The following is a 16458-nucleotide window of genomic DNA, read 5'->3' as shown; positions in this document are numbered from 1 at the left end:
AGAGGCGGCGGCGGTGATTGGGTGGAGGAAGCGGAGGGGGGCGGCGCTGATTGGCTGCGACGCGCGGCTCAGGGCGCCGCCAGCCGGTGGGTGCGATGTAGCGGCGGGTCGGGCCCGGGGAGAGGCGCCGGGGCCGGGCCCGGGGCGGGGGTGATGCCGTGTCCCCTCCGCCGTGTCCCGCGTCCCCTCCGCCGTGTTCCGCGTCCCCTCCGCCGTGTCCCGCGTCCCCTCCGCCGTGTCCCGCGTCCCCTCCGCCGTGCGAGGCCCCGGCTGGCACCGGGCGGGGCGGCGGGCAGGCCGAGCCCCGCCGTCGGGCTGGATCGGCTAAGCCCCGCGCGGCTGCAGGGCCTCCACGCGTGACACAGGGACGGGGCCGGAGGCTCCAGCAGGCGTGATGCGGGGACGGTGGCAGCGCTGTGCGGTGTGACACCGGAACGGCTGCAGGACCCGTGCAGCCTGGCGCTGGAGCGGTGGTGGCTGTAGCGCCGTGGGACCGGCACGCCGTGACACCGGTGAGGCTGGGGGACCCGTGCAGCGTGACATGGGTGTCGCTCTGTGACCCGCGTGATGTGGCACCAGTACCACTGCAGCACCAGTGCATCCCCAGTCCCACTGGGGTAACCCCACCACCGGGTCCAGCTCCCCGCCCCCTCCCCCTGGGTCCCTTTGCCCCCCCCCCCCGGGGGTGCTGCGCCCATCCCCGGGGGTGCACAGGCTGCGGCCGGGGGCTCATCCCACCCCTCTCACCCCCCCGGTTCCCCCTCAGGCTCCCCGCAGGGCGCCGGCCATGGAGCCGGGCACCATCGACAACCTCTCCATCCTGTACCAGAGCTCCGATTTCATCGTGGTCAACAAGCACTGGGACATCCGCATCGACAGCAAGATGTGGTACGAAACGCTGACCCTGCAGAGCCAGCTCAAGTACCGCTTCCCCGAGCTGGCCGACCCCGACACCTACTACGGCTTCAGGTGAGCGGGGACCGAGCGGGGCTGTGCCGCGCCTGCCAGCCGAGCCGGCCGGGGACACGGCCCGGGTGGCCCCCGGGGATGCTCCTCCTCCGCCTCCCGTCTCCCCCCCAGGTTCTGCCACCAGCTCGACTTCTCCACCAGCGGGGCCCTGTGCGTCGCGCTCAACAAAGCGGCGGCGGGAAGCGCCTACAAGTGTTTTAAAGACCGGCTGGTGACTAAAGCGTATCTAGCCCTGGTAAGCCCACGCTGCCAAATCCTCCTTCTGGACTTACCTTCTGGTTTTCCTAAGTTTCAGCTCGGCCTTTGCTTCTTGTCTCCCCGGCGTCGGTAGAGGAGCGGGTGTCGGGGCTCGGTTTGCAAACGGTTTTTTCTGCCCTGCAGGTCAGGGGCCACGTCGCCCGGAGCCGCATGACGATCCGCTACGCCATAGGGAAGAACACGACGGAGGGCATGACCCACATGATGTGCATCGACGGGACGGAGGGTGAGCGGTCCCCGCGCCCCGTCTGCGCTGCCCAGACCACCCGGGGAGGGGGGAGCTGACCCCCCCCCACCTCTCTGGATCTCGTTGCAGGCTGTGAAAATCCCAAGCCTTGCCAGTCAGAGCTGATCGTGCTCGAGCACGGGTCCTACAGCGGAGACCCCGTAACTAAAGTGCTGCTGCAGCCGCTGACAGGTGGGAGTGGGGGGCCGGGGGGGGGCCAGCGGCAGAGAGGTGCTGCAACGAGACCTGCACTTGCAGCGTGGTGGCATGGGGTTGCCCTGACCCAAGTGCAAGGTCCTGCCCAAGCACTAATCGAGGCTGGGCAAGGAGTGGCTGGAGAGCAGCCCCGAGGAGAGGGACTGGGGGGGCTGGTGGGGGGAAAAGTGCCCTTGAGGCAGCCCCATGCGCTCGCAGCCCAGAACCCCCCCGTGCCCTGGGCTGCAGCCAGAGCAGGGGGGGCAGCAGGGCCAGGGAGGGGATTCTCCCTCTTTGCTCCGCTCTGGGGAGACCCCCCTGCAGTGCTGGGGGCAGCTCGGGGGCCCCCAACAGCAGAAGGACACGGAGCTGCTTGAGCGGGGCCAGAGGAGGCCACGGAGATGCTGGGGGGGCTGGAGCAGCTCCCCTGGGAGGCCGGGCTGAGAGAGTTGGGGGGGTTCAGCCTGGAGAAGAGAAGGCTCCGGGGAGCCCTTCGAGCGGCCTCCCAGGGCTTAAAGGGGGGACAGGAAAGGTGGGGAGGGACTCTGGGTCAGGGGGTGGGGATGGGAAGAGGGGTGACGGTTTTACACTGAAAGAGGGCAGATTTAGGTGAGGTTCAAGGCAGGAATCCTTCCCTGTGCGGGGGGTGAGGCGCTGGCCCAGGGTGCCCAGAGCAGCTGTGGCTGCCCCCTCCCTGGAAGGGTTCCAGACCAGGTTGGACGGGGCTGGGAGCCCCCTGGGCTGGGGGAAGGGGTCCCTGCCCGGGGCAGGGGGTGCCACTGGGGGGGGGCTTTAAGTTCCCTTCCAACCCAAACCATTCTGTGATTCTATGGTGACATAGTAAAAAACAAAGCCTAGGAAGGGCTGTACCGCTGTGCCCTCGAGGAGGGATTCAGGGGTAACCCACGTCCCCGGTTCCTCCGCTCCCGCTCTCCCCCCAAGGTCGGACTCACCAGCTCCGGGTTCACTGCAGCGCCGTCGGCCACCCCATCGTGGGGGACTTCACCTACAGCCACAAGAAGGACAGCAGTCCCTATAGGATGATGCTCCACGCCTACTACCTGCGCATCCCCACCGGCAAGGAGCTCATCGAGGTCTGCGCGCCCGACCCCTTCGTCACCGCCATGGACAGCAACTGGGTGCCCCAGCGCGTCACTCACCGGCTGGATGAGACCATCCAAGAGCTGAAGGACAAGATGGTGCAGAAAGGGGAAGAGGAGGAAAGCCGGGACGCCGCGCTTGGTGGTGGAGGGGAAGAGGCACTGAGCGAAGCCAAGAGCCCGGAGACGGAGGAGCAGCGAGCCCGCTGCGAGCAGTGGTTGGCCGAGTGGGCTTTGGAGTGAGCACAAACCCACGCCTCTGCATTTCCAGCCCAGTGCTCCATTTTCCTCCCAGCGGGTCCCCGCGGAGCCCAGCGCTGACTCCACACCTGCACTTTCTGTACGCCATGGCTTCCCTCACTTCTGGGGCTGGGAGTAGGCAGATTTTCGCAGCGATTAGGACGGGTTTCTTTTCTAACGTACGCGTCATCCGTCTGGCCACTGGATGCCCCTTTCCTAATCCTGGGCCTCAGCAGCAGAGTCAGTGTGTCACGTACCAGCTTAGAGTGACCCCAAAGCTTTACATCCCTGTCCCGGGGCTCGGGCCTTTGCCACCAGCATGATGGATGTATCCTCAGCCCCTCAGCGTTCGGATGCTCAAACGCAGCCCGGGAAAGGGAGGGGAGAAAATTCCGGGTGCAGCTTCGGTATCCGTGTCCCCCCGTTCCCATTCCCTTCGCTCCAGCCCTGCTGCGCTCACTGGCACACGCGTTGTGTGGGCGGGGGGGGGGGGGAGATCAGGAGGCTGAAGTGCAGCCTGGGGACACCGACAGCCCCCCCCCCACAATTCCCAGGGCAGCCCCGGGAGTTTTGCCCGTGGGTCTGGGCTGTGACGGGCGCAGGAGGGGTCCCTGCTTGCCCCCGAGGATGTGCTGCCCACCCGTCCCTGCCCACGCGCTTTCCTTCCTGCCTCAGCCCACGTCGTGTGGTTTTTTGTTTTTTGTCTTTTTTAAAAAAGGTCTTTCGAAAGCGAGTGAGTTGATACAGACGGATTTTAAACTTTTTTCAAATTTCTACGAGAAGAATCTAGTCTTTTAGCAGTTCTGAAATGCGGGTGGTCTCGGAAATGAGTGTATTTTTAGTACTCCTGTGGTCAGATAGCAGCCCAAAGCTTTTTAAATAGATCTTATTATTCCTTCTACTGCATTGCCTTTTCCTAGCACCCACTTTTATCCTCAGTGTGGACATAACCCCCTGCTGAGACGGCTCGGAAGGCGCAAGCCCCTTTCTGCTTTAGCCAGATGAGGGGGAATAAGCATCGTGTTTTGGTCCCATCGCGTGGCTCCTCGCGGGCGGGTTTGCTGCGGGGGTGTCAGCGTTGGAGGGTGCCGGGGGCAGGTCCTTCGGGTGGGCTCCGGAGCAGCGAGACGTGGTAGAAGCAGAAGGAAAGGGCTGATACAGAGAGTGGGAAGGAGCTCGGCTCTGCGAGAAGCCAAGGAGAGTTCCTCTGGAAATGGCCTCGCTTTGCTGGACGGCAGCAGCTTCGCTCTCTCCTTCCCACCCTGCTTGTCCTCTCGGAGGACGTTTAGAAAACGGAGAGGGCAGGGCAGCTGGCGTGGGCTGGGGTTTGGGGGGGGGACAGGGGGCTCGTTGCATTCAGATCCCTGGGGTGTTCGGCACATCAGCGCGCGCCCGGAGTTACTGTCACCCCACACGCCCCGTCCCATTTAAAATGGGCCTGGCAGTGGGTTCACGGGGCTGATTCCTACCCTGGGGTGGGGGACACACACACTAAAACGGCACAACCCTCTCCTTGCTGGTGAAGGAGCTCTGTGGGACACTGAAACCCCCGTGGGGTCTTGCATCGCCCGGCCCTGGGCACTGCCAAGCTGTCACCCTGCTTTTGTGGCCGGGGTGCGAAGTGCTGCTGTCTGCTGCCGGGGGGGGGGGGGGGGGGGACAGGCACCCGGGGCTCGGCTCTGCGGGACGGCGGGCTCGTGAGTTGGTGGCAGAGGGCTCGGAGAGGATGGGGGGTGCACGGATTTGGGGGAGTGGGGGATCCATCTCCTCCCTCCCAGGCCCCATCCTTACCCGTCCCGTCTCCCAGGAGTGGCCGGGGAGGGGGAGAAGCAGCCACAGGCGGGTCCCAAAGCTGTAAATTCTCACCATGAATCTGTTGGCCAAAGAACAAAATGTGGGTGACGTGCACGGGAGGCCCTGAGAAATTTCTGCAGTGTCAAAGGTGGGATGCAGCCTTCCCTTCCCCCACTGTGAGAATAACACCCCCCCCACCCCCCATCATGCAGGGACGAGGCGGCCGTGGGGCCGGTGGGCACCGGGGGAGTGGGATGTGGGGACCTCCCCGTGCCCACACACACGGGGAGACCGATGGACCATCAGTGGCAGGGGGGCTGGCACCCGGTGCTCGCCCCGCTGTCTGCGTTGAGGCAGCCCCCCATCAGCTTTCACGCGCTGCACTCTTACCCAACACTGCAGGAACCGGAGAGAAAAATCTATATTTTCCTTACCCTGCAGAGAAGTGTTTTCCAGGCGCCCTCCCCGTGCCGCGGCCCTGCTCCCCCCTCTCTGCCATCACCGGGGCCGCTCGCTGCATCGTTGTGTGTCTCGTGAGGTTCTGTACAGCTTGCAATAAGCCTTATTCCTTGTTTGCACATGACGGTAGTAAACAATTATCTGTGTATCCCGCAGTTCACCCTCTGGTCTCTCAATCCACGCAGTTGCTGCGGCGTGGCCGGTGCGGTGCCGGTGCCGGGAGCTTCCAGGAATGAGCCCAGACCGGCACAGCGGGACCAACCCCAGAACTCCAACCTGGCCAACCTGTTGCGTGAGCACCAGCGCTCATCCTCACCCTGCTGAAAGTCCCCTGGCCGAAACCACCGGGGTTATCTACCCCCCGAACCCTCAAACCCTCCCAGATTTAATAACTCTGACACAAGTGACCGAGGATGCCCGAGGTGGCTGGGGCAGATGCCGCTGCCCCGGCCCTTGCCCTGCCTGTCCCTGCCTGCTACTCGCCCCAGCCAACACCAACCACTGGGATCGTCCCAAACCAAAGAGCAGAGAGAAGGAAAAACACCTAATTTTGAAATACCGCAGCTCTCCCTGACAAGGAGATGGAGGAGCAGCCACGGGGATGCTGGTGTTCAGGGGGTGCATAGGGAAAGCTGCCACCACGCATGATTTCTATATAAATCTTGTACATCAAAGGTCATTCCTTGGATTGGAGCAGCTGGAAAAGTAAGCGAACACCCAAAGGAATTATTTGTAGTCTTCAGGTTGTGAGATTTTTAAGATTATAAACCTGGCAAGGGCAGAGCAGCCGCTGGTTAAGAGGAGGGAGCGTTTCCCACCCCCAACCCGCCCAGGCCCCCGGGGAAGGGGCTGGGGCAGATGCTGCCCGGGGTGTTCAGGTTTGGGGTGGGTGCTCCTGTGCTGGCTCCTCCTGAGGTTGTTTTGGGGACGGTTTTAAGCTCCGCAGGGACAGGGTGGACGCGGTGACCCACAAAGGAGCCCGGCTGCGCCCCTGCCCTCCTGCTCCAGCCACCTCTGGCCGGCAAGCCCGCGGCGGGGGCTGCGTCCCACCAGCAGCCTCGTAGCAAATAATTTTCTGTAATTTTCCCACTCCGACAAGAGCTATTTTTTTTTTTTTACAGCAAATCCTTCCGAAATAGAAACCAGAAACACCCGCAGGTATCGACCAAGCCCTGGTGCTGCAGGACCTGTTGCTCGGTGGGGGGACGGGGCCACCGTCCTGCGGTGCTGGGGGATGGCAGAGCCCACCCAGCGCTGCGCCGGCAGGTCCAGGGACCCTTTGCAAAGGCTGATGCCCCCAAATGCAGCCGAGCGGGTGGTGCAGCCAGGCAGCCAGCCCAGCCGACCGCTGCCGACCGCTCCCACCCTTCCCCTTTTCCCAGGATAAACGCTCGGGTAATGTTTCCTGCCGCACAGCATCGGGCTCCTCCAGATTTTCATCACCCAGTCTCGGAAAGGCTCTGATCCTTTCCGTTTCGGTTTCCTTCGTGGCACGTGCTGGATGTTAGAGCGGGGTCAGAAACTGCAGGGAGAAAACTGTAAAAAAGGGAATGGGATTGTCCATGGTCAAAGCAAAAAGGAAGGGTGTGAAGGAAGCACCTCCCGGAGGGGTGCTGAGCCCATCGCTGAGGACTTGTCTGTTCTGCACCATGGTTGCCCTATAAAATAATAAAATACACCCCTGAATAGCTCAAAAGATATTCACTAACTGGGAGGACCTTTGCCTCCATCGGGAGCACAGAAATTACCAAACCAGAGGATTTAACTCATTTACCCCAAAGTTCAAAGTGACCCTTTACAAAGATAGAAAAAAAAAAAAAAAAAAAAACAAAAAAAAAACAAAAACCAAACCAAAGAAACCAAACCAACAAACCAAAACCAGGAGAGAAAGCAGCTTTACAAAACACTGTTGAGAAATTGCCCCGTCACACCCCATTTTCAGAGCAACATCCCCACCCCGCAGCAGATAAGTGCCAAGTCATCCCCCGTACTGCCCATCCCCAGCCACCGCGGGTGGGTGAGCACCTTCCCCGGCTGAGCAGCACCAAATCCTCATCGCCGAGCCAAATCCCGCCGGACGGGCAGTGAGGCGGCCGAGCCACCGGTGGGATTTAGGGAACGGAATGAGACTTAGCGGAAAAATTATTCGTATCTAGTTCACAGGGCGAGGAGCTGTTTGCCCTGGGCAGCGCTGAGCAGCCCATCGGCGGCATCGCTAGAGCGGGGGTTTATTTTCTCCTGGGGGTTTCTAGCTGAGGGGTGTGGAGTCGGGTACAGGGGGAGGGCAACGGCGGCTTGTTCACCTTCACTGGGATACACTGGATTTCTCCCAGTCTGCGCTGGTGCGGTCCCAGGGGATGGAGGGGGATCCTGTCCCTTCAGGGCACAGGTGGGAGCGGGGCTCTGGGCGTCAGAGAGGACAATTTATTGCAGAGTTTATTTTAATTATGGATGGAGAATGAAATTCTGCTTTCTGCTATGTAAGGTTTTAAGTCTTTCCCTTTGCAGGGGGGGAGGCGGGGGGGCTTGTGCAGGTGCTCGCAGAGCACGGGGCGGGCACGCTGAGCCGCCGAACTCCCACAGCTCCAGCCCCAGCGTCGGGCGAGAAAATCAACCGCAGGACAAGATCGACTCACCCCCCACCCCCAGCACCGTCCCAGTGCGTGGGACACGGCCCCCCCGTTTGCCCCCGTGCTGGCCTGACCCGCGCCGAGGACGAAGCCCCAACCCCAGAATCATGGTGTGGGCAGCCCCAGCAGCCATCGCGCTCTGCCTCCGTGAGTTACGCCTTGTCCCCCCCTAAACCTGCCCCCCCTAAATCTGTCCCTGCCCCAGGACCTCCCTTCCCACCCCGGCGCAGGGGGATGCTCCAGCCTGTGCTGCTTTTTATTCCCAACCCGCTTGGCTTTGCCATTCCCTGTGCCCTGCCTCGTGCTCCCCGCCAGCACCCACAGCCAGTGGGAGTTTTTCCCAGATGCAGCCGGGTTAGAAATCTGCACAGACCCATTCCCAAGGGCAGATTTGTGATTTTTTTTGTCTTCTAAACGCACCCTGAGGCACCCCGGGTTGCCCGGGGGGGGGGGGGGGGGGGGCTGGCACAGGCTGCAGGGCAGTACGGGGGCTGCTCTCTGCGTCGTGTTCGCCAGCATTTATTAAATATTATTAAATTGCCAAAGAAAAATTCCCTTCCCTTCCCAGACTTTAAGCCCGGCGCTGCTTTAGAACAGCCCCCGACCGCCTGTACGTTGGGTCGGGGGATGTTTTATAACCCGCTCCCGCTCCGTTGCAGGTTTCTCCGCAGACCTCGTGAAAGCGGCAGCGGTGAGTCCCCGCCGGCGGCTCCGAAACGCTCCAGGGCTTTGCCGAAACCTCGCAGCTGGTGCCGGGAGCAGCAGAGTTCGCCCCCATCCCACCACCCATTCCCCCCCCCCCCGCATCCTCAGGCTCCGGGGAGGCAAAGCCATCACCTCCCCAGCGGCCCCTGTGCAGCCCGCAGCCCTGGCCCCATCCCATCCCTCGCTCACCCGCTGCCCGGCATCCCCCCTGCCCTGCTCCCAAATCAAGGGTTGGGACCCTAAGCCTGACAGACACCCAACCCCCTGCCCCAGCTCCGGGGAAGGGTCCCCACTCCTGAGAGTGGCTGGGGTGGCTTTTGTCCCCGCGCGTGACCCAGGGCAGCCTCGGGGCTGCTGAGGTTCTCAGCTGCCTGCGGTTTGCAGCGCACCGGCCGGGTCAGATCCCATTCCTCGCTCGGTCCCTGTGTTTCAAAGCCCTTTTTTCCCGTTCCTTGTTGGGGCTGAGCATCCCCCCATCCTCCTCCCCAGGCTGCCCTGATCGTCGGAGCCGTCCTGTCCGCCACTGAGCAACACATTGAGTAAGTACCAGCCCCAGCCGGGGTCTCTGACAAGTGGGGGGGGTCTCGGAGGGGGGAAGACAGTGGGACTGGCGTGGGTGGATTTCTCCCCACATCCGCGTCACGGCTGCTGTGGCAGGTCACTTGGGCTGGAGAGGATTTACAGCCTTGCACAGCCAGTTCTGGTGCAGATTTCAGCTGCGTCGGCTTTTGTTGTAGCACAAACACACTGAGAATTTCCTTTCCTTTATGGGGCTGACGCAGATGCAGCAGGAGCCTCCCCCGAGCTGAAATCCAGGCTCTGGGGGTTTCTCCTTTGCCCAAAGCCCGGGGTATGGTGGGCACCTCTGCCACCGCCCCGGCTGTGGGGCTGGGCACCCTTCAGCACCACCCCAGCACTGGCATTTTGGACCGTTTTCACGACACCCCATGTGATTCCCACTTACCCCACGAAGCCGTGGTCGGGGCGAAGGGGAATTTCCCACGGGAATAAGCAGGTTCATCCTCCACGGGGTGTTGGGGAGCTAAAGCAGATGGCGAAATGGAACCGTGCCTCCCCAACGCAGCCTCTCAGCCTCGGAGCTGCAAAGTCTCCTCCGGTGCATCCCAGCCAGCGACCCACCTGCTGCCGACATCCTCGCGTTCACCCAGGGACTGCAAAACAAAACAGCGGAGCTGAGCAGTGCCCAGGTGGGCAGGGGCAGGAGTGGGGGCTGCAAACCCCACGGGGTGCCGGGGCGAAGGGGCTTTCACCGCTCAGCCTTGGCCAGACAAACCTCTCTCTGCCCAGCTCTCCTGCCTGGCCAGGCTGCTTGCTGCCAAGAACCTGACGGCCGATTTTGGGGGGTACCCACCAGACCTTCTGCTCTTCTTTGAGTGAGTATCAAGGGCAGCTCGCTGGCGTGGCCCTGGGGCATGCAGGGGCTCTGTGTGGGAGAGGAGTATTGCCCCAAATCACACCTTCACGGGGCATTCCCAGCCCTGCAGACCCTTTGGTCCCCTCCTCACCCCACTCCTCCCTGAGACTGGGGCCACACTGGCCATGGCACGGGGGTGCATGAGGTCGGGGAAACCACCCCCCCACCCCCCCCCCCATCCTGTGCCCCAAACATCCTCCCCAGGGTAAGAGGTGACTCCCCGGCCCCGTGCAACTCGGCAGCTCATTGCTCAGAAGGGAGCAACAGTTTTAAAAACCGCTTTCCCCGTGCCCACAAAAAGCAACCCGAAAGATCTCCTGCCCAGATATGACGAGCCCTTCACCCCGCTCGCCCCCGCCGCGCTGACTCTCGCTCCCCCCAGCTCGGCCGAGGTGCGCGCCGGGACCTGCGGAGATTTTTACGCCCGGGCTTCCCGCGGGAACCTGGACCTGCTGCCCAGGGGCTCAGCCCGGCGGACGGGGCTGCTGCGTGGGGCACTGGCCTGCCTGGTGAGTGGGGACCGAGCCCGGGGTGGGGGGGGGGGGCCGGGGTCCCCCGCACCCCTCGCTGGGTGTTTGGACGAGGGTTGGTTTGTTTCTCGCAGGGGGTGAGGAGCGGCAGGTTGAGCCCCGAGCAGCTCGGCAGCCTCGGGGCGCTGGTATGCGACATGGAGCCAGAGACCATCACGGCCTCAGATCCCGGCATCCTGGAGAACCTGAAGCTCTGCCCAGCGCTGACGGGGGCCCAGCGGGACGCCCTCAACGCCGTGCTTCTTGGGGGGGGCACGGTGTACGGGTAAGGAGCCGTCATCTGCGATTCGGCGGGGTGGCTGGGGAGCGGGCAACAAGCAGGAGGGACGCCGCACCCACGGGGATAGTGAGGCCAGTCCTTCTCCCGACGGCCGCAGGGAGCCTTCGAGCTGGGATTTACGGACTCTGCAAAATTTGGGGCCGCTCGTGCTGGCTTTGAACCAGACCGTGCTGAGCTTGGTGGCCGGGGTAAGTTCCCCTCCTCGAGACCTCAGGGGCGAGCCAAGCCAGCCCTGGGGCTGCGGGACCCAGCAGCCTCTTGCCTCCCCCCCCCTCCCCCGGGCAGGCAGCACGGGAGGCTTTTGGCAGGAGCATCGTGGCCGCGTACGGCAGCCAGGGACGTTCCCAGCGGGAGAAGTCCCTGACCCTCCTCAGGGCCTTCGCAGCAGCATCAGCTTCGTCTCATCCCAGGCTGAAGAGGAGCGCAAACGGTGAGCGTTTGCCTTCGTCGCCTCTAATCTGGACCAGTTCAGAGCACTTGTTGGGGAAAAATTCCTCCCCCCTGTCTGGTTGGCATCTGGGTGCCCCCAGGCAGGGGGACAGGACCAGGCAGAAAGCTGTGGGATTCCCGTAAAGTAACTGAGGAGATGGGGGAAGTGTTCTTACAGCATACGGGGGTGTTTGCTCTTACCTGGGAGCAGGAATATGGCAGCAGCAGCCAGGAAAGGGCGAGGGAAAGGGGAGAAAACTCCTGGGCCTGGGCAACACCAGGAGAGGATGCTGCAAGACCAGAGGATGCTCGTGTGGGTGACGTGAGAAAGGGTCCACCTTAGCGGGGCACTTTTAGTTGCCTTTACCAGGACAAAGCGCCTGTGTCCTGCAAGAAACATCACCATCTCTTCAGGAATAACGTTAAGGAATGAAAACGAATAAAGCATCTTCCTGGGTTGGGGACCCAGGGGGTCGTTTGCAGTCTGGCTCGTCAGGATGGCTTGAGCCGTGTTGTTGCGGTTCCCTGTTTGTTCACCGGGGCTTTTCTGAGGGTGCTGGGCCCTGTGGCAGGACCAGGGCCAGGCGGGAAGGGAGGAAACTCCTGATGTGCCCTCCCTGCCCGCAGGCTGCCTGTCCAGGCTCATCACCTCCAGCACCATCTTCGACCCCCTCTTATTCATCCGCTACACCAGCGAGCAGTTCGACCTGTGCTTGAGCAACGAGTTTTTAGAAGCAAACCTGGGGCCTCTGCTGCAACAGCCGCTCCCCGTGGAGCACCTCCTGGTCGTGAAAAAGAAGCTGGAGCAGGTGATGGGTGACACAGGGCAGCAGCCCCCAGGCAGCCCCCCGTTAGCGTGGGCACGCTCCGGGACGGGCAGGACCCACTGCGGGATGGGCATCGCTGGCCGCGGGGATGAAGGCACCCAAGCTGGTTCTTTGCACCCATTTCTGCCTTCTTTTCCCTTCCCCGACCCTCTTTTTCTGCCCCACTGGCCTGGCCCTACAGATTTACCCGTCGGGGATCCCAGAGAAGCAGCTGAAGGTGTTCGGGCTGCTGTCCCGCCTGTACACGGCCGAGGAGATCGGCCGGTGGACGGTGACATCCAGCGACACGCTCTCAGCCCTGCTCGACCCCTCGGATGGCAAGTGGGAGCCTCGCCAGGTAAACCGGCGGCAGCAGCCGGGGGGACGGGTGCTGGTGAGCCCAAACCGGGACCGCTGGGGGTGAAGGGCATTGCCCGAGGGCGGCGCGGCGGTTTTGCAACGCGCACGGGTTTCTACCAGGAGCATCTTCCTTCCCCACCTGCGTGCGACCACATGAATTGTTTTTCCCAGGTCCAGGAGCTGCTCAGCAGGTACCTGGCCCTGGGGGGCAGCTTGACCGGGTCCTTGCTTCGGAAAATCGGTGGAAGACACCTCTGTAATCTGCAGGAGGGGCAGATCAATGACGTACCTCCAGAAGAAATCAGGTAAGCCACTTTTCAGGGATGCCCTGCAGTCCTGTGAGGCCCGTGGGGTCGGGGGGGGTGGGAAGCGAGGGGTGGGAAGGCAGACCCCCCCACCTCCCTTTGGGCTCTGCCCGCTCCACGGCAGGATGGCCGCATCCTGCTCCCAGCTCCTGCCCGAGCCACCGGCACTGCGGGCTGGCACAGACCGCTCACCTCCCCCCGCCAGCAAAAGGGCTTTGGCTGTGGTTTGGGGAGGTGCCCCGGCTCTAACCTGTGACCCTCCCTCTCCCCAGGATTGCTGGACAGTTAAATATTTCTTCTTGTTCTCAAACCAAGAAGGACCAACTCTACCGAAAAGCCCGGGAGGCCTTTGCTGGCCAGGCTGGCACCACCAGAGCGTATTATTGCCGGATTTGGCCGTACCTGGGTAAGTGTTTCAGCCTTCACCCCCCTTCCCACAGCGACGGAGGCTGGATACCTCTTCCTCAGCCACCCTAGAGACACATCTAGCAGCCTCCAGACCCCCTCCAAAAGGGTTGGAAGGGTTTGCACGGGTTTAGGTGCCCCATGCGTTTTCTTTAAGGTGGAGCTCCAGCGAAGGATCTGAAAGAATTGGCTAAAGCTGGCGTTAACATGGACGTGGAGACCTTTCTTTCCCTAAATCCCGAGGAACTGCAGGTACAACCCCGGCACTCTGGTGCTCTTTTCCCCGCTGAAGGGCAGGGCTAGTCAAGGGCTGAGTGGTGGGATTTGGGGCCGGCGCCTCATCAGCTCACCAAGTCTCTATTTTTTTTCTTTTACCTTTTAAAATTTTCTTTTGGGAGTTACTACTTGCTCTGCAGACCCATTAGAAAAGCACTTTGCGGCGATGCCGGCCGCGAGGGTGAACAAAGACGCTGTTGAACGTCTGTTGCAGAAACTCAGCGTCACGGATGTGAAAAATTTGCTCGGGGAAAACCTCCCTTACCTGAAGGAGGCTGAAAACGAGACCTCGGTGATGCGCTGGGTGAAGAGACAGTCCCAGCAGGAGCTGGACTGTACCCTGGGAATCGGTCTGCAAGGCGGGGTGGAGGAGCCCGGCCCCACGGGGACGGCCACCCCTCGCCCCCCCCCCACCTCGCCCGGTGTCACCCCCATGGCCACCCTCCCCGCCGTCCCCACCCCTGTAGCCATTAGCAGCCACCCGACCACTAATTCAAATACCGGCCCCCCCAAAGCCCCCACCCCGAGCGCTCACGGCCCGACCCCCCCTAACGGGACCCCCCCAGGCGCTTACACCCCCAGTGCTGCGCCGAGCCCCGCTGCCACCCCCCCTGCCCGGCCCGCTCCGACCACCGGCCCCGTCGTCCCGTGCTCCATCCACCAGTTTGCCACCTCAAATGAAGCCACCCCCCCCGCTGCCACCCCCCCCACCACCCTCCCCGCCGCCCTCGCGCCCAACGCCGCCTCCCCCGGCTCCGTCCCCCCCCCTGCTCTCACAGGCGGGGCCACCACCCCCAGCCTTGCCACTAACCCGGTTGTTCCCACCCGCAACACCAGCACCCCACGGGTGTCCGTGAACCCCCCAGCACCTGGGGGTTCCGCCACCCCACCCAGCACCCTTGTCGCTAACTCCACCTCCGCACCCGCCGCCACGGGAACGAACCTCCCCCCCCACAAGCCCACCCCCATTCCCAACTCCACCATCTCCACCCAAAAGAGCGTCGTCTCCTCAACGGTCAAGACCACGACGTTGGCTTGCAAGACCAGTGGCCCCCCAGCATCTCCCGACCCCCCTTCCACCACCACCGTCGGCGAGACCACTAAACAAACACCCGCAGGCGTGCCGGAGTCACCGAGACCAACACCCGGCGGATACATCAACCTGCAACCAGAACCTGGTAAGGTGTGAATGCTCCGAGTCGGGAACGGTTTGGGGTTCGATGACGAGGCAGAAGTCTTCCCCGACAAGCAGCAGCTGATCCTCCTCTTTCCTGGCCAGATTCGGTGCCCCTGTGCTGCTGTGCACCACACCCCCCCACGTAGGTGCCGGTTTGGACAGGTAGGGACGTGTCTCCACGGGGCGTTACGGCCCCCGGGCCTGGAGCACGCTGCCTTCAGGTCCCACGCGCTCTCAAATCTGGCAACGTGCACCTCAGGGTGTCTCGTCGCCTTGTGAGCACACAGCACCCCTCAACCTCTCTGCAAAAAGTCAGAGCCCTACCGCGAAGCACCGTACTGTTTTTCACCAGGCAAGGGTACGGCCTTCCATGGGTGCAGGCAGTGTTTCTGCCGAGGCATCGCCGTGAAAGCCCTAAAATCTGAAGTCCTTTAACCTGACAGAGCTACAACTGTAGCTCTAATGACTCAAACAGATTTACTGCTGGCTTTATACTGGTGAAAATAAGAGTCCTGCTGCTTACTGCCAGCCAGGCGACATTTATAACTGGGGCGCAGGTACCGGTGATGCCACAGAGGCAGAGATCCTCTGGCGTGCCTAAATCCCAAAGCAGCTCCACCGTCCTCACAGCTCACGCGTGCTCTTTGGATGATCCAACTCTTTCTCCTCTGCCTTCTCCACCTAGGATCAGGATCCAGACTCTCCCCCTGCCTAGTGCCCGTACTGACCGTGGCCAGCTCGCTGCTGCGAGCGCTTCTCTGACCCTGCCGCCTCCAGCACCACACTCGCCGCATCCCTCCTTTTGATTTTCACCATCCTGCAAAAGAACGGTGCTGGCAAATTCCCCGCTGGAAGGCAGAAACCTGGGAAAGGAGTAGAGTTTGTCCGTTTGAGATCCGCACAGAATTTCCTTCCTATTTTTGCGGCTGGGCAGCGAAAGGACGACAGAAATTTTTTCCAGCCCAACAGCTTTACTCCTGCTAGCTAGCTGCTCCATGTAATAGAGTTATCAGCAGTATGGACTGGTCTGACAACGCATTAATGCTGACAGCGGGCCCGGTTCTGCCAGCTTTACTCACACTGAGTGGTATTTTACTTCTAAACAGTCCCACTGGGATCTGTTCAAACAGTGGGGCAACTCAGGGATTTGAGTTACTGGCCGTTGCAAAAGAAGCAGAATACGGCCCAGCAACGCAGCTCAGAGATCCGCTAAACTGCATTTAGCTTGTTTCATCACCTTAGGAGATTTTTGATCAAGATTTGTTCAAACTACACGAAGCCTAGTTAGAGGGATGATTAACTGAAGATAATTTATCTTGATTACTGTTGCAATGCTATATAATAAACGATCGATCAATTTTTTTTTCCTAATCAAATGTGTTCTTTGATGCGTTTAGTGCTTTGTAATGTAGTTTTTCTAGCTAGTTGAAATCTAAACACTTTTCTTTTGCTCTTTCTTCATTAAGTAGTGTCTCCTCCAACAGCTCTACTACAAGGGAGTGTCTCTCTGTCCAACTTGCAGATCTTCCACTTAATAGTTTCATTCTCCCTGGGCCTGATTCTTGAGTGTCATTTATTGAGAGTGAGTCAAGGCACAAAGAAACAAATCAAGGTTGCTGGGGGGGTGGGGATTGATGCTGATAAAAATGCAGAGACAGTCTGCCTTCCCTTGGGCTCTCTCCCACCCTCACTAGTGCCCCAGCACCACGGGACACAGGCTGTGGGGAGCGTCTCTTGCCAGCCCAAAGCCTGCAGTGAAGGACAGACCAGGCTCCCCTGTGCTCTTTCTGTAACGCATGGCCAATAAACCTTTATAATGTCTTTGCAATCAGTTCTCCTCCTGGGGAAAAAAGGGGATTTCAGGGGCTGGATACAGGTT

At 61.3% G+C, this 16458-nt stretch overlaps 2 protein-coding genes across 3 annotated transcripts; both read left to right on the top strand.

Moving 5' to 3' along the window:
- Window positions 1-49: 49 nt before the first annotated feature.
- Window positions 50-3889, top strand: RPUSD1 (RNA pseudouridine synthase domain containing 1). 2 transcript variants are annotated; one of them, XM_042798426.1, is made up of 6 exons: window positions 50-512; window positions 830-969; window positions 1081-1204; window positions 1351-1453; window positions 1544-1645; window positions 2591-3889. In XM_042798426.1, exons 2-6 carry the CDS (start codon window positions 884-886, stop codon window positions 2989-2991), a joined length of 816 nt encoding a protein of 271 aa, XP_042654360.1. In that variant the 5' UTR covers window positions 50-512; window positions 830-883; the 3' UTR covers window positions 2992-3889. The 2 variants fall into 2 exon arrangements, with proteins under 2 accessions (XP_042654360.1, XP_042654359.1); XM_042798425.1 differs by having other exon boundaries at window positions 767-969.
- A 3331-nt stretch (window positions 3890-7220) lies between these two features.
- Window positions 7221-15950, top strand: LOC116963548 (mesothelin-like protein). Its single transcript, XM_033000848.2, has 17 exons — window positions 7221-7345; window positions 7825-8018; window positions 8531-8562; window positions 9066-9115; window positions 9661-9784; window positions 9885-9970; window positions 10394-10520; window positions 10616-10806; window positions 10919-11009; window positions 11107-11251; window positions 11878-12059; window positions 12259-12414; window positions 12588-12721; window positions 12994-13127; window positions 13284-13378; window positions 13617-14580; window positions 15265-15950. Exons 2-17 carry the CDS (start codon window positions 7979-7981, stop codon window positions 15339-15341), a joined length of 2628 nt encoding a protein of 875 aa, XP_032856739.2. The 5' UTR covers window positions 7221-7345; window positions 7825-7978; the 3' UTR covers window positions 15342-15950.
- The last annotated feature ends 508 nt before the right edge of the window (window positions 15951-16458 follow it).

The sequence above is a fragment of the Tyto alba genome, unplaced genomic scaffold (genome assembly GCF_018691265.1).
Source record: "Tyto alba isolate M040663 unplaced genomic scaffold, T.alba_DEE_v4.0 Super-Scaffold_28, whole genome shotgun sequence".
In the NCBI taxonomy this organism is placed as follows: domain Eukaryota; kingdom Metazoa; phylum Chordata; class Aves; order Strigiformes; family Tytonidae; genus Tyto; species Tyto alba.
This window is presented reverse-complemented; position numbering and strand designations above follow the sequence as displayed.

Coding starts and splice junctions, on each gene's coding strand:
- RPUSD1 (XM_042798425.1), top strand. CDS start 788: ATGGAGCCGGGCACCATCGACAACCTCTCCATCCTGTACCAGAGCTCC. Junction 1,454..1,543: donor GTGCATCGACGGGACGGAGG/GTGAGCGGTCCC, acceptor ATCTCGTTGCAG/GCTGTGAAAATCCCAAGCCT. Junction 1,646..2,590: donor GCTGCTGCAGCCGCTGACAG/GTGGGAGTGGGG, acceptor TCTCCCCCCAAG/GTCGGACTCACCAGCTCCGG.
- LOC116963548 (XM_033000848.2), top strand. CDS start 7,979: ATGGTGTGGGCAGCCCCAGCAGCCATCGCGCTCTGCCTCC. Junction 8,563..9,065: donor ACCTCGTGAAAGCGGCAGCG/GTGAGTCCCCGC, acceptor CCTCCTCCCCAG/GCTGCCCTGATCGTCGGAGC. Junction 13,379..13,616: donor TAAATCCCGAGGAACTGCAG/GTACAACCCCGG, acceptor CGTCTGTTGCAG/AAACTCAGCGTCACGGATGT.